We start from the raw sequence: 17,104 nt of genomic DNA, 5'->3' as shown, positions 1-17,104 counted from the left end.
CGCCTTGCCTCTTAGAGCCATCCTCTTAGGGCCGTCCACTGTGACGTCACCAACAGAGACGTCACTCGCCTTCTTGTTTGATGGTTTAGATGGAAAGCCTGGAGCAGGACAGAGAATCCATGGGGATGGGCTCCCAACTGCCAAAAGGATAAGTGGCACTTAAAAAGCATTTACCCTGCAATTGGCTGAGGTTGTCATGTTTAACCCGTGTTTTCTCTGTTCCTGCCTGGTTGTGAGCGAGGGGGTGAGCTGGCCTGAAGAGGTATCCCCTACAAGCCTACTCTGACCCTAGGGCCTGGTTGAGGAAGTTGCATTCTCATGTGGAGGCTGAAGAGTGTGCACCTCCGGCCCTGGACTCCATGTTCAGAAAAGAGCTTAGGAGGAGGTGCTACCGGAGCGACGGTTGGGGGGGAGGGGGTGGTGGGTGAATGTGGTGGAACAACCCACCCCTCCCTCTCGTCATCCTCACCCCACCTCTTAGGGTCGTCCTCCAGCCAGGCTCACAATGGGAGTGGGCAGGAGAGAGGAGAGGTGCAACTTAATGATCCTAGTTTAGGCAGCGGATGATGAGGCACACCTGATGTGAGTGGAGCCTCATTACCGCTGCCATTAAAATGCAGAGCACGCCTCTCCTCTGGGGCTGGCTTCTATCTCCCTGTGTGCACACACTGGTGTCCTTGCAGGTCCAGGAGCAGAGCGGGGGGCTAGCCAAGTTAGATGCGTAGCCAGACCGGGATTGGAGCATGTGTTGCAGCCGATGGGCATGGATGCTGAGCCGTCTTTCCCCTCACACTCCACAGCCCCAGGGAAGCATGAGCTGATTAGAAGCAAAATTAGTTGTCCCAATGATATCAGTAAAAGAATTGTGTGTGTATGAGATAGAGAATGTGACAGTAAAACAGATGGAGATAGAAAAGAACAAAAAACACTTTCAATTTTTAAATGTTTCTACGCTTTTTAATGTGTACTGTAATATGCAGTTGTGGCCCGTAGGAACCAACAACTTCATAATTGGAATCCAAGCACTTACAAATTACTGCCCTGCTGTTGCATACCAGGCACGAAATTTTGGGCTACATGAAGAAATTATTTGAAACACGACATAAAAAAGATCACACAGAAACTGCTGATATATCACGCTAAGGACGAAGTGTGAAAATGATCTACCGCACTGTTTGATAAATATTGGCATTGTTTGATCAAGTGTGATTTAAAAATGAACAAAGGTAGGGGCACAGTTAGTAGGCCATGGGTTTTAGTCCATTTTTTTCATTTTCTGCAGAACACAAAAAGAGATGTTAGGCTGAATGTTTGGGAATAACAGCCTTAGTCCCTATTTTTGTGTTCCACAGAAGAAACCAAGTCATATGGGTCAACAAAAGGAGGATGAGTAAACATCCCCAGAATTTTCATTTTTGGGTTAACTAACAATTTAATGTCAACTACCCAATATGTTTTAAAATAATTACTCATTAGTCCAAAAAATGAAGTCACCAGCAAAACGTTGCTCTCTATTCCAGGACTGAAATAACATATAACCCCCATGCTATAAGCAATCACACATACAGAAGTCCGAGAGGCCTACGGTGCCAGGCAGGACTGAAGAATGCTGAAGAAGAGCTTCATGGGGAAGTAGAGTCATAGCAGTAATTAAGCAAGTTGAATTCCTGACAGCCCCCATTTGCTGTTTTTATTTTTATACTAGAGCTGAGCCTTTGCACCACTGTTCCAGCCCCTCAGTGTCCTCTAATAATTGTGTGCAAGCCCTGAACTATTAAGTGCGAAGGCCTTGCCGCTTAATCTGCTTCCATGCCCCCATTTTTCTCTTTCTTGCCTGAGCCCTTTGCAACTTCATGAGCTCCCCCATCATTCATACCTCCCGCTCTTTCCACTGACACGTTCAAGTTTAGCTCTGAGAACAAAGGACTAAATTCTAACTGTTGTGCCGTTACCTGGATTGAAAAGACTATCATAGTGGTTTTCAAGGGGTTTTGCTCCAGGACACAGATTTTAATCGGACATCAAGTGGTCACTCAACACAATACCAAACCAGTATTTAAAAGTACATTCAGTTATTGTTTGTTTATGTTGTATTGGCCAATATGGTAGCCATCTTGGACTTACACTGATACCTTGTGAGGACAGACTGATCACACTGTGAATCTGGCAACAGTAGGTCCAAAGTTCTGCTGCTGAAATCGGTCTGTGCTTACCGAAATTCGAACCACTGCCCCCAGTGGCCAAAGCTGAAAATGAGCTCCAGTTACTAGATAAAATGTCCACAGGGTGGTGCCAAAACAGAGTATTTTTTGCATTTTCACTTCTGAATGATGTAATTCAATAAACAGGAATGCATATTTTATTATCTCTAGCACCTAACCCAAACCCCAGACCTAAGCCTAACCATCAGTGGAGTTAACATTTTATTTTAGAGTGAAAACGTAACCGCTGAATTGCAAAATTGGGTCGATTACAGGGTACATGAACATTCCGAAGCATCGTGTCAATTTCCCGTGTGATCATGTTGAAGTGGATGCAGCATCATGATAAAAAGTAATAGTTTTACATTACCGATTCCATTAAAGAAAATAGAAATGCACTAGCTAGTTAAAGAAGTTTTTAGTAAGTTTTAAACAAACAGCAGATGAATTTGCACCAAAATATTGGATGCATGGCCTTGGAGGTCAAAAACAAAATATATGGGAGGCGTTTTTTTTTCTCTTTTCTTCCCAAAGTTGATAAGCCTTGCTTATTTTGCTATCCTAAATACAAGACAACACATAACATTTTAATATGAATTTATATTATTTGCTATTAGCATTATTTTTCCTTCTTGTCCACGACCCTATCAGACAAGACATGCGACCCACCAGTTAAGAACCAATTAGACTACTGAACATGTATTCTGGTCACTGGAATTACATGCCCATTTTGGGTTTGTCCTGTCTAATGAGTTGATCGCCTCACAAAAGAAAGCATGTAGGGTTGATTTTCTTAAGAGCGCTCTCTCAGTCACTGTCCAGACAACAATATTGTACCTGCCCTTGCCTAATTACTTTGTAATGAGTCTTGTAATATAAGCGGTGCTCTAGCGTAACCTGTAAACCTTAATTAAGGCAGCCACCTTTAAATGTGCCCAACCTCCATGTATCAAAGCAACGCTATATGCACGTGACATGCTATATATGCACCGATTAAGGGACTGAAGCTGCAGAAATAACCTCAAACAAATATTTTGGAATTTATGATTTCAGCATTCATTCCAATGTGACTATTGCATTTATTTGTGAGTTATTTCTGAATAGAGTTCAAACCATCCTCAAAGGATTGGACTGCATATCGAAGATTTATAGCAGCTGAGTTTGATCCCACTGAAAATGCTTTGTAAGAATTTGACTCACACAAAATAGATTTCCATTGCTGCTACAGCAACTTTATAAACAGTGTACATTTTTGGATTATTGCAACTGTGGATATGAGTAAGGTATAATATGCATCCTACCTAAAGCACTAACTAAAGAATAAGCATGGCTCCTAAAACATAATTCTTCAAAATATTTTAAAACACTGACAAGTACAACATCAACATATGGACAGCTTCTCAAATGCAAACCCTTTCAAATCTTTATAAATTCTCTAGTGTGCTAGAACAGCATTTTATGTATGATTACTTGCAACAGGCTTTGGAGAAATTTTGAAACACACAAAAAAGATTTCCACTGCCACCACGTTAACTGTATAAATAGTGTGCATTTTTGGATAAATGTAACCGTGGATACGAGAAGGCCTTTTATGCATACTAAATAAACCACAATGTAGTGACTTCCTAATACATATGCAAAAGTATGAATTAAAGTATGAATTAAAGTTAAAAAAAATTGTGGTAATCATTATTATGCCACAAATATTGTCATTTGAGCTTCCATTTGAACACAAATGCAATTTTTAAACCAGGTCTTTTCCAAACAATGAGAGTTCATAGAGACCATGTCTGTCAAGTTCCAAAAAGCACTTCTCTATTTGTGTTCCACAGAAAAATAACAGCATACAGGTTTGGAATAACTTGACTTTTCAGATCCAAAATTGTAATTTTTTGCTGAACTAATACTATGAAACTGACATTGAATGTGTCTTTCGCAGTGTTGCCGGTCCTTCACCAGATAACGCCAGACCGATGTTGCACTGAGCACAGGCAGTGCAACAACACACACTTAAAGGAGAAGCATCCTCAGTAGGCTACATCTGTTTCCCCCTAACTCTCTCCCTCTCTCTTTCTGTCTTTAGAGGATGGCTGGCAGGAGAGCAGTGATGCCAGCAGTGGCAGCTTAACCTATTTTCGGAAATACCACAGATTTCTATTAATAGCCCTGCTGAGCAACAGGCCTCTCCGCACATCCCCGACAGGTCCCACAAACTCACTAATAACGTCCTCTCCCAGATCACCTTTCAAGCGTGCTCATTTCATAGCACTTCTTCTCAATCCTAAAATAAGAACAGAAATGTTACTCTGTAATGTTTTAGTCTGTAAAAGGGATATTATCTTTCTAATATGCTCTGTGATATGGAGGTCTGGTTAAATTCTTCTACAACAAGAATAACAAATTTCCGGTTCCTTGGCAGATAGTGCACGTGATGTTACAGAGGGCTGAGTCAGAAATGATTGGATATAGCAGAATTGTGGTAAGTTCCACTTCTGATAACAGCTGCTGGCAGTATTGCCTACCCCTTCTCATTAGCATTTGTAGGTATTCGCACGCAAAGCGTACTCATTTTTTTTATGTTTGGATAGACACCAATTTGTACAATATTAACATATACAAAGCTTCTAAAATGCAATTATTTAACTAATCTCTATTTAGTCTAGATGCATCGCAACTGAAACTTTGATAAATATTCGCTTCATATTTGTCCAGCATAGCACCTCTCTGCTCTTCAGGAGAAATGTGCAAATTAAGGAGTTTGTGCTTACTTGAGACTAAAGTACTTTGGTTTCCTGCATGCCACTAAAATTATTTATCAACACAGACAGAACGGACTGTATGTGTGCATCCCAGTTTTTTAGCCTCACGTATGTGTATGTAACTGTGCGTGTGTATCCGTTGAATGCGTCTGTATAGGCTCGCAGTTACTCTGAAAGGCTAGAATGCCAAACTGTTCACGAAACATGAAAAAAATGCATATACATTAGCCTTCAGAAAGCCTGCGTCTTCATTGATTGCACGATAAAATGCAAGGATCTATAGTGTTGATGAAAGATCACCAGGAAAAGAATTGCAATATATGGATATCGAAGTGTGATCGTATCCACAGCCCTAACTAGAAACACAGTTTATGTCCAAATACCTATGAGTTCTAATGATCATTATGTTTTAGTACAGTCTCATCCTGTCTTACGCTTTACATCGGTGATGGTGTCACACACATTTGCCCCTCCACACCTCCCCCCGTCATATTAAATCCTTTTGTTTCCACCCTCTCCTCGTCTGCAGGGGTGGATCTGCCTCTCCCATCCTGTCAGAAAGGCCCGTCACTCCGTCGGTGCCTCCGGATTAAAGGCCCCATTTGTTTTCAGTGGTGCTGACAGTCACTCCGTCTCTCTCAGTCTGTTAATTTATTGTGCTTAGCCCTCTGCTTTACTGTCATTTTTCCCTTGTCCACTTCAACACTGTGTGTGTGTGTGTGTGTGTGTGTGTGTGTGTGTGTGTGCATGGCATTTGTCACAGCTCTCTGACTGACATGATGGCCATGCCCTCCTTCCTTAGATCAAAGGAAGTGGAAAAAAAGGCTTTTCTGCACAAATTCCAATGAGGCATTTACATATTTCCAAGCCATTCTCATCAACTGCAACCTGTCTATCTATCTTTCGCTGTTCATTAGTTAACCATGCTGAGTGTTCATTTATTTTCCTGTGAAAATGAATCTTTATATGCAGACTGATCTCATAGTGAAATCGGAAACAGTACTGTAGGTTGACTTTTCTTTAGCTAAAATCAGTCTGTGCTTACCGAAATTCGAAGCAGTGCCTCCAGTGGCCAAAGCATTAAGTGCTGTTGGGCATTTGTGCACGTGTGAGCTCCATTTTCCAGTTGTAATGTCCACAGAGGGGTGCCAAAAGCGAGTTGTGAAGCGAATTCTATTGTTAGCTGTACAGGATGTTAACAGTGAAGAGGAATGCATAGTGTACAAACTGTAACCCCAAACCTAAATCTAACCATCAGTGGAGTAAAATTTGTAAATGTTAGTGGGAAAAATGCAACCTCAAATTCGTGCTCGTCACTGATTATGCGAATGCGATTACTTCCTGGTTTCAACACGGGATCTGTACCCCGGGTCTCCACCGCTGCTGATGCAACGCGCTTCCTGTCATGCTACAATGGGAGCAAACATGTTTGATGGGAGATGGCACTTGTTTGTGAGTTGGCATAATGTGGCCAATTCTAGGGAACCGGAACTCTCAGAAATAACATGCCGACTTCCCATGTGATCATGTTGATTATTGTGACAGATGAATAAAGCATTGATTAGAAAATACAAAAAAGTGTCTAAAGAACTCAATATATTGTTTGTTTTATTCTCATATAATTGACCAAGCCTACAATTGGCAGCAATCTGTTTTACACTGAGTCTGTCAATGTGTCCAGTTCTCACAATGCATATTCTTGCGTTCCGTCTGCGCTATTTTTAATTAAATCCATACTTTTATTTTGGAATTTGCTTACGCATCAAGGGGCATGATTAATTGCATTAATTTATTTAACACATTATTTTTAATATAATTAGTCGCACTAAATTAACGCATTAAATCGACAGCCCTAGCTGTTAGTTGAGGAAGCTTGAAAAACCAGGAACACTCATTCTTCTGGATCTTACATTTCATTTTCTCTCATCTTGCCTTTATCACTCATTTTTCACAAAGTGAAAAAAACAACACCGTAGAATTTAAAAGTAAACAATAAGCTTTATCCCTGGGAACTGACCATAAAAATGTTTAAACTGTTCAGACAAATCTAGCAATTTCAAGGCGAACATGCAATTTTTGTGCCACTAATATAACCAAATAGAACTGTAAAAATAAAGAATGTTTTTAAACAGAGTTCATGAACTCCATCTTTCATTGGTCGGCAAAAGAGATTGTTCTGCCCCAAAATCATGCCATTGGTTGAGCTACTGTTGTTGTGCCAGGAATGGTTTGTTCAAACAATCAGAGCAATGTTTTGATAGTATGTACACTTTTCAGGGAAATGAACCAACGAATGGCTTATTTATAGTCATGTCTGCCTATTAAAATATGATAGTAAAAATTATGTCATCTTTAAATTAGTGACATCATAATGAAGACACTACACTTTCATGTCACACTCAAAACATTTTAACCGAACAGTAACATTAATGATATTATGTTTATCACTTATTTAGGCAGCAGTGAGATTAATGTAATGGTTTTTTTTTTTAAACCAGCAACCAGCATTCTGCACAGGGAAACTGAAGGGCTTTCTATAACCAGATATCCCTAATATTATGACACGTTTGAAGACCAGCTTATTATCCTCCATAAAAAGACAGTCACCAGGGAGAGATTTACAGCATCTTAGAAAAGCGCATCAATAATTTTCCTTTTGTGTTTTATGCTCCAGCCACACAAAAAATGGACGTAACAGAGGGTCACTGAACCTCTTTTCTCATGGAGATGTCTACAATACTCTACTGTAAGTGCCATCTGCTGATGAATGGTAATAGCCATAAAAAAACACACTTTCCATCTAAAAAGAGAAATAACCTTCTCCACACGGAGGAAGGTCCATTTAAAGGCAGGTAAAGGGGAGGTAGGTGGCCAGTTCACATGAAAAGACAGGAACCTCAATGCAAAGTGTGCTGGTAAAGAAGGGAAGAATCTCATCCTGACATTCAGACCTACAGTCCTGCCAGGAGAGCGGCTGAAGCATTGCATTTTTTATGGAGAAGCCTTGTTGCGTATTACAGCATTTACAGGTGTTTGGGTGTTCTGACTGTCAGACCTTTTTTAAGTTATAAAGAAGCCGCTAGAAAGAGCAAATAACATCTGTCAGTTTAAATAATAATAATAATAACTTCAAATCTATCACAGTAGTACTGTCTTGGTACTGCCTTTTATTCTTGCTATTTTTGCAACGTTATTTAAAATAAATAATTGTACAACATCATGCTGTAATACATTTAAAAAATCACTGTGATGCGGTAATGAGAATACAATATGAGAATATGTGTTTCAGCAAAGAGAATTGGGTGGTAAAATGTGCTTAAAGGGATAGTTCACCCAAAAATTAAGTTGCTCTCATCATTTACTCACCCTTATGCCATTCCAGATGTGTATAACTTTCTTTCTTCAGCAGAATGCAAATGAAGATTTTAGAAGAATTTCTCAGCTCTTTTGGTCCATACAATGCAAGTGAATGGGTGCCAAAATTCTGAAGCTCCAAAAATCACAGAAGTCAGCATAAAAGTAATCCTTAAGACTCCTGAGGTCAAATCAATGTCTCCAGAAGTGATCTGATAGGTGTGGGTGAGAAACAGATAAATATTTAAGTCAAATATAAATTCTCCCTGCTCAGTCAGGCTGCACTTTAACTTTCACATTCTTCTTCTTGTGTTTTTGGTGAATCACATTCTTCATGCATATGCCCCCTACTGGGCAGAAAGAAGAATTTCAAGCAAAAATGTACTTAAGTATTTATCTGTTTTTCACCCACACCTATAATATCACTTCTGAAGATATGGATTTAACTCATGCGGATTATTTTATGCTGCCTTTATGTGATTTTTGCAGTGCCAAAATGTTGGCACCCATTCACTTGCATTGTGAGGATCTACAGAGCTGAGATATTCTTCTAGAAATCTTAATTTGTGTTCAGCAGAAGAAAGAAAGTCATATACATATGGGATGGCATAAGGGTGAGTAAATGATGAGAGAATTTTTATTTTTGGGTGAACTATTCCTTGAAGTGTCCTGAAAATAATGTCACAATGCAAAAATTCTTAATGGTCCTTAATGTAGCCTTCATTTTTTTTTAATGCTAAATATAATTTCATTTTCTTTATTTTTGATTTTGGATTACATTCGACTATCTTCTTGACAGGTTTTGTGATCTACAGCAATGTCTCAAAACTGTACTCTGTTTGAGTATACCAACTAGCCCGACACAGCAATACTGGCTCAACCAATGGCGAGAGTTCGGGGCAGGACTGTCTGTTTTCTGACCAAATTTATTTTTGCCTAGACAAGAGTATTTCTATTTTTGGTTTTGATGCATTTCCTATTGAAACAGGAAGTGGGGCGGGACATGTCGAAAGGCTTGTCCCTTTTTTGAAAATAGCCAATAGGCTTTTCCAACTTTTCCACTGACTTGAGAACCGAATGATGATCTGACAACATTAATACATAACCAGCCCATAAACGCACACAGCACATTGCGGTCTTCGCTTACAACGAGGCTGGAGCCATGAGCAATCCAATGCAGATGAACAAGCGAATAAAAGATCACAATATTTCCATGCTTCGAATCACAATTCACTAAAAATAAAGAATAAAGAACACTTATTTATGCTGTACACCCCAAGATACCTCTGGAAAATGCCTACATAAAAAATATGAATAAACTCCTGCCACTTTCTCCACATCCGACTCATGTTTCATTCAGAAGCTATCACCTCTGGAAACATTCAGGCGTGAAATGCCTGAAACAAAACCACGAATTTGCTGTTATTCCTCCTTCTTCTAAATGTAGAAATAGTAGTCCCGTAACCAAGTTTGGGGTATAGAGCAGGATTTTAAAAGGAAAACAGATGATAATACACCTCTTCACCATATCTGCATTTGCGGCTTCAACGCCAGTTTTGCGTACATGACGGGCTGTTGAAGGGGTGGGTGAAAACTCACTACTAAACTAGTTTAACTGCTGAGCGGTCTCGCATATATCAGCAGAGATGCGTCAATCATATCCAAGAGCAAGTTATGACATTTTGATTGAATATTATGAGGACAAAAAATATATATATAAAAAAAAATTATATATATATATATATATATATATATATATATATATATATATATATATATATATATATATATATATATATACATACACACACACATATGCACAGATTAATGCACAGTTTTAAAAAAAAAACAGAAACATCCATTAAGAAAATAAATATTGTCAATTTTGATATCATGCCGACTTTAAATATATTACTTATACTTACACTCTATATGGATTTTTTTTTTTTTTAAATACAAATGTTAAAAGCATCCATATATTCCACAGAAATTATTATGTTACTATGTACCTAACAAGGGTGCTTGAAAAATAGACAAAAGGGTTTGGTCTTTGTCTAACTAAATTTTGCATATTGCTCTAAGGCATCAGAATAATCTCATTTTAACACCAGCTCTTGACAATATTAGAAATAATTTTAAACTATTTTCAAAACACTTTCCTAGACTACCTCTATATGCATACTATAAGCACTGAAGCTTTTTCCAGCCAAGCTTTCAGCTTTCTTATGGCCCCCTACTGTTAAAACGGTTTGCATGTGAAAGGACAGAAATTAAATCTGCTTAATTTTTTATATGCTTATTTCTATGATTTCAATCTTATGTCTAATTCACTCATAAATGCATTAGCACAATGGTCCCCTAGACAATATTATCGTATTGACACTCCACAGTAGCGGATGTGAATGGGTCTGCATGAAGTTCAGACAGTCAGATATTCCGATTCCAGCTTAGTTCTAAAGATCCTTGTAGGCCTTTCGTATTGTCAGAATACAAGCTTATCCTTGGACATCTTCACCTGCAGAGTGAAAATGTGCATAAGAGGCTTTCAAAGCAATACGACAATAGTCTATTAATGTTACCACTGCAGGAGATCGACTATACCATGCTCAAATAAGATTACGAATACAGCATTGCATGTGTCTTAACTTTGCAGTCTTCAGCATTGACAATCTGTAGGTGTAAAACATGCACTTGTTTCTAATACCACTCAAGAACTTCTTTTGTATACAATATAAAAACTAATAAAATGCTGAGCTCAAATAATCACAGGTAAAAAGCCTGAAGGGATAAAACTCACCTGACAGCAATTTTTAGGCCCATGAAACAGATCTCATAATAGTTCTTCATGAACACCGCAGGGTAAAATGACTCCAGCAAGCTTTAATTGCAAAGAAGCAGCCACTGTAGAGGGACAAACCAACTGATCCAAGGAACTGAAACTTCAGACAATAACTACAGTTGCTAATCCTCCTCCGTCATTATGGTCATGCTTTATTACTGCGCTTAGCAAAGTAATGCTGTGCTTTCCTGTGTGGATTAACAGGCTGACTTAGCTCCGGAACATTTTCCCCACCCTTGGAAACCTGTGTCCCATACATGTGATCCCTTTAGTGTGTAGAGCTCCTTAAAACAAAAATGAATGAAAAACAAATGACTTTACTGTCTCGTTTGCACTGCTGTACTAAAACACTCCAACAGGATTTTCTTCTGTGAATTTGTTCATATGCAAATAGATGACACAAGTGGAATGCACAATGGGTACTGGCATTGAGACAAACATTCATTTTCCTTTTCCTGCATCTGTTACACTCCTTAAATTGTCTGGGTCTTCCCTCATTTGGGGGAAACTGGATTAAAAATTACATTAGCATCCTCAGCCATATTTGAGCCAAACATGTACAACAATTTGGAATGTACATTACCAATGCAGTCCATATTGTGACTACTCACAAGATTGCATGAACTCTTTAAGCTGCATGAAAAGTTAGTAAATATTTGCTGACTTGTCCTTTTCTTCACATGCACTTATAGAATAATACATAAAATGGAAAAACGACACTTTCACTCTGAGGAATATAATCTCTATATGGTCCTTAACATCCCATATGCAGTACCTGACCCAATGGCAGCTACATCATGGGTTTAATCAGGTAGTTTAAGGTACCTTAAGGTCTATTTGGACCTGTTATGTTGTAATCTGCCATTGGCAGTAGGTTTAATTATAATGTAGATGACCAGCCATAATAAACTTTATATGTCACTGACCAAATATGCGACCAAAGAAATAGAATTTACCAAATTTGCTTACTCTGTTAGCCCGTAATAAATCAAATTACATATGTGGGGTTAAAAAGTGAACATTAAAACATGCTCAGCACCAAGAATTTCAGACAATTTTTCATAAATGTATCTTTCCTATAATATGTATATTTTTCCATTCCTACCTCGCTCAACTGGTAGCATAGTGCTAGCAATACCATTGTAATGTGTTTGATTCCCATGGAACACATGTACTGATAAAAAATTTAGCCAATGGCTTCAATGCACTGCATGTCGCTTCAGATAAAATGCCAAACGCATAAATGTAAATGTATTTTAACCTGTTCTTCACTGAAGAGATGTTCAAGACATTTCACTCCCATTTGGTTAATATAATTAAAACCACATAGACTGACACCAGATTCCTCATGGAAAACTACTAAGTCCTTGGATGTAGACTTCGATACTTTAAACGTTTAATTGATGGGATTACTCAGAACACAGTAATTCACTATATAAGGTATTTCCACATAGGCTTGACATTCATCAATGCCGAAGAGGAACACTCAGATTGGATGTTCCCTTGTTTTTTTCTGTCTTGTATTACTTATACAAGGTAATACATCAAACAATTTGATCATTTACATGACACTATAATGCCGTTGATCCCCGAGAAGAGGATTTCCAGACAGAAGGGCTAGCGCGTAAATTTCTCCTCAGAATTGGCGCGCTTTAACAACCTCAATCGTCGACTCTTTTCTACATTCCCTCTAAAAATGTACGTGACAAATACTTAAATTTACTTATATTTGTCTTGGCCATATAAGACTGAAATTAAGAATAAAAACAACATTTCACTCAATTCTGTTGACACACACACACAACTCTAGCCCATGAAATCAATGTATACTTTCTCATTTCTTTGATTTGTTCAACACAGTTAAACCCCAGCGGAAGCGGTGCTACTCAGGGGGTAAATAACAAGGATGAACGCTTGAGCAAATAGAGCCTTATTAGCATAATTATAAACACGCCACTGATATGAAGCTTAATAGTTACTGACACTAACGAAGATAAATGTGAATATTCTGTTTCCGAAACATCACTTAAAGAGAATGACACAAACAAGAGAGTAGCCCACAACGACAGATTACACCAAATTAGAGGTTTAATTTTAGTCATTGTCTTTTTGTTTGAGTGATATTTGTGACGTCTTTCGTGTCAGTTGTCAAGAAGAACGTCACGACACAATGTAGAACGCACCTGTCGTAGTAGTTCACTTATGACGCACAAATGAACATGCTTTAAGAGTAATTATGATTTCATACTAACACCATCGCCAATTTGCAATGTATTATTGCCTGTACTTTTGCAAGCCCATGCTGTTTATGGAAGCAGAATACGCTCGGGTGGCGGTGTATTTCCCCATTGAAAAGGATACGGTAGATGCCAAAGAAAGACTTTTTAAATATGAATATTTTGTAAGCCTCTTTGCCCCAGTTCAGAGTGCGCGCGATTGAAAGCGACCAACATTAAACTGCCATAGAAAAAGCTAAAATGTCCATTGTGTGTTGTTTATAAGGGGAAATGCATAGAAAATCTATAAAAGCAACAGTACCAAATGCAAGAATTCCAAACTGAGAGGTTTGGTTATTTTAATGTTGTAAGTAATAGTGGCTAAAGGGCATTCCACTTTCAGCAGTCTGATAAGGTTTTAAAAGGATGGACCACAAAAATGTCATGTATTATTTGTGATACATATTACGTAAATGAAAGCATGCGTCACTAGAATGGGTACATTGGGTGTAGAAATAATAATAATAATAATAATAATAATAATAATAATAATAATAAACTAACAAGCAAATATATTCACCACGTCTAACATGTGTCACTGAAAAAAAAAAAAAAAAAAAATATATATATATATATATATATATATATATATATATATATATATATATATATATATATATATATCGTAGTGTTTGCAGCAACAACAACAAAAATCGCTCTTATTGAGGAATCGCTAGATTCGGTTCTAGCGTTTACCTTTGTGCATGCCGGTGTATCGGTCCTTCAATACCGTCAATTCGTGGATTTTCCCAAACTGTTCAAATAAGGGTTTCAGGTCTTTTTCCTCAAGGTTCCGCGGTATTTGCCCGATAAAGAGTTTTATGGCATCTTGGTCTTTCATGGTGCCGTTCTCCGGATGAATGGAGATGGATTCTGACCCGTTCATGGGTTTTGGGAATGGGATCTGAGCGTACTGGTGCTGGTGCGGGACAAGGAGGAGTGGATATTGGGTCGGTGCTGCCCCGGGTCCAGTGAAAAGCAGGCTGGAGTAAGCGGGATGGGGCGGCTGTGGGTGCTGCTCCCTTCTTGTCTCAGTCTGAGTGAATCTGGCCATTCTGAGCTGGGAGCAGACTGGATAATAATAATAATGGCAACACACACACATACACATACACACACTGAGAGAGAGCCAGCAGTCAGCTGGAAACACAGACGTACTTTCTAGGCGACACACACACGTACGCACACATACACACAGAAAGAGTGGATGTTCCAGGGGGTGGGGGTGACTTAGAAATAGGGAACTCATGATTTGTTGCTCCTGAACGACACCCAGTGGCAGTGGCCATCAAGTGCAAGTATTCCCACATTCAGCGAGGCTGACAATACTTCACCTTCCAACAAGAACAAAACTAAATAAATAATTAGAAGTATATGAGCACTATAAATATCCAAAACAGAGGTAGGTCTACAAAACACAGACGAAAAGGCGAGATAAAAGCCAACCAAGATTGCACATGTACGTCTCCGAGATGTCTGTTTTAGATCTTTCCATCCGGAATGCATCACAATCAAGTCAAGTCATTTTTATTTGTATAGCGCTTTTCACAACACACATTGTTTCAAAGCAGCTTTACAGAAAATCATGCATTAACAAAAAAATTTAACCTAGAACTCCTGTGAGCAAGCTGAAGGCGACTGTGGCAAGGAACACAAAACTCCATAAGATGTTTGTTAATGGAGAAAAATAACCTTGGGAGAAACCAGGCTCACTGTGGGGGCCAGTTCCCCTCTGGCTAAACAACATGAATATAATCCCAATATTAGTTATTGGTGTGCAGTGCAAATGGTTTTAAATTTGTAAATTAAGTAAGCGTTAAGGTCCAGTGTTTTATAAATAAAAATAAAATATTTTTTATGAACTTTATGATTAATGACTAATGTCTTTGAAGTCCATCCTGGATTAACTGCAGAAGTTCACATAGATGCATTGTACTTTGTTAGTTGGCTGATGAAGGCTTTTGATGGCAATTAAATGATAGTCTTTGTATTCCATTTCAAGAGTGTAGTTCATCAATAGACAAAGGTGATGCAGGCAGAGATCAATGAGGTGCATCGCAGTTTAACCGGCAGGTCATTTCAGTAGTTCACAAGTTAATGTAATCATGCTTAGAGGATAGTGTAGATTTTTGTGGCTGGCTGTGCTGGGCGAAGGGCTTGAGGCTCGAGGCTTGACTTGAGCACAAATGGGGGGTCCCGGACTTAGGTTATTTATTAGTAAATGGATAGGAGGAGAAAGGGGAGGTGGAGGGATGTCAGAAGACTCGATGCCATGTAGAGGTAAGCGGTTTATATATGCTTACTCTAGTGATGTGATTGGTCAGATTAAATGACCTTGCTCCTCCCGAACCGTGTTTATAAAACTCCATTTCGGTGAGGTTCAGTGGGTCCATCCTAAGTCCAAAGTTCAGGCAGCGGCATATGAAGTATCCGAAGTCATACAGTTGGAGCAGGCATCAGTTCATCCTCTGAAGTCAAAAGAATTAAGTGATGTCTGGCTAGCACTGGCTGTAGTTTGTTGTCGTCACTCAGCAACACGTAGCAGTGGAGCCTGACACCAAGCAGGAACGGAGCTGGATCTGTCCGGCTCTGGTAAGCTTGGGATATGAATCCCGAGGTTGAGACATGGAAACAAATAGAACAATATTAGTGTAGATTCCATTCAATTTTTTGCAGAGTTATAGATCATGATAGATGTTTCTGGTTCCGGCAGACCTAACTAAAGCAGCCTAATTGTGAGTTGATGGATAAATTAAATAAATAAATCTAATTCATATCTGCTAGACATCTTAAAAAGATTAGATTTACAAACATTCTAAATCATAAATGTCTCAAAGACATCTGCTGTATGTCTTATTGACATCCGAGAGGAAATGTTTTACAGGCGTACTGCAGATGAGCAAACAACCTAAAAAATACAGCTTTCAGATGTAAACACACATATCAAATGAAAATATGTGTGCTATCAGGAAAAGCTCTGGACAAAAAAGCTATGGTTCAAACCAAAGTAAAAAACGGTTCTCAACCCTGTTTGGAATGCTACATAAGTCCATCCATACACAATTCGGTTACAAACGAGAATGGCAACCACCCCTGTAATTTACACTTTAAATTACAATGGATTTTCTATAGTAATATAATTGGTCCTGCCCCACCTGCTCAGAGCAGGATTTGAACTGGGGTCTCTGGCATGGGAGGCAGGCACACTAACGAGGTGGCTAAATGTTACAGCTTCTAGCTTGTCTCTTGAGGCCAGGGGAGTGAGGTTTACACATACAGAACAGCTAGCACATTCCAGCTGACTCCTGCTACACTCACCCCCCTAAACCTCACTCCCATCTGGGTCACGGCACCACTGTAACCAGTCCTGCCTCACCCGCTCCAAATGGAATCTGAACTGGGGTCTCCGACATGGGAAGAGGGCACGCTAACGAGGAGGCTAAAGACTACAGCCTCTATTGTCATTCGCTAGTGTGCCTCTTGTGGCCAGGGGAGTGAGGTTTACACATACCGCACAGCTATCACGTACCAGCTGGCTCCCGCTACAGTAACACTAACTGTTTTGGCAGAAGACTTGTAGATAAACATTTCAACATTAATTGTTTATGTAAGTAAGGGCATCTACTTATTTATTTTTTTACAACTTAGGCAGTTAAAGTGATAATGTTATCATGA

At 38.9% G+C, this 17,104-nt stretch overlaps 1 protein-coding gene across 5 annotated transcripts in view; it reads right to left on the bottom strand.

Annotated features, from left to right (window-relative positions):
• Positions 1–14,483, bottom strand: part of LOC127438641 (CUGBP Elav-like family member 5) — a 284,871-nt gene extending 270,388 nt beyond the window's left edge. For all 5 annotated transcript variants that reach the window (XM_051694351.1, XM_051694353.1, XM_051694354.1 and 2 more), the window contains exon 1: positions 14,126–14,483. In XM_051694351.1, coding sequence (XP_051550311.1) covers positions 14,126–14,483 — 358 coding nt within the window. The remainder of the gene's footprint in view (positions 1–14,125) is intronic.
• Positions 14,484–17,104: the final 2,621 nt, after the last annotated feature.

The sequence above is a fragment of the Myxocyprinus asiaticus genome, chromosome 50, assembly GCF_019703515.2.
Source record: "Myxocyprinus asiaticus isolate MX2 ecotype Aquarium Trade chromosome 50, UBuf_Myxa_2, whole genome shotgun sequence".
NCBI classification, from domain to species: domain Eukaryota; kingdom Metazoa; phylum Chordata; class Actinopteri; order Cypriniformes; family Catostomidae; genus Myxocyprinus; species Myxocyprinus asiaticus.
The sequence above is the reverse complement of the archived record's forward strand: the minus strand, read 5'-3'. Positions and strand labels throughout refer to the sequence as shown.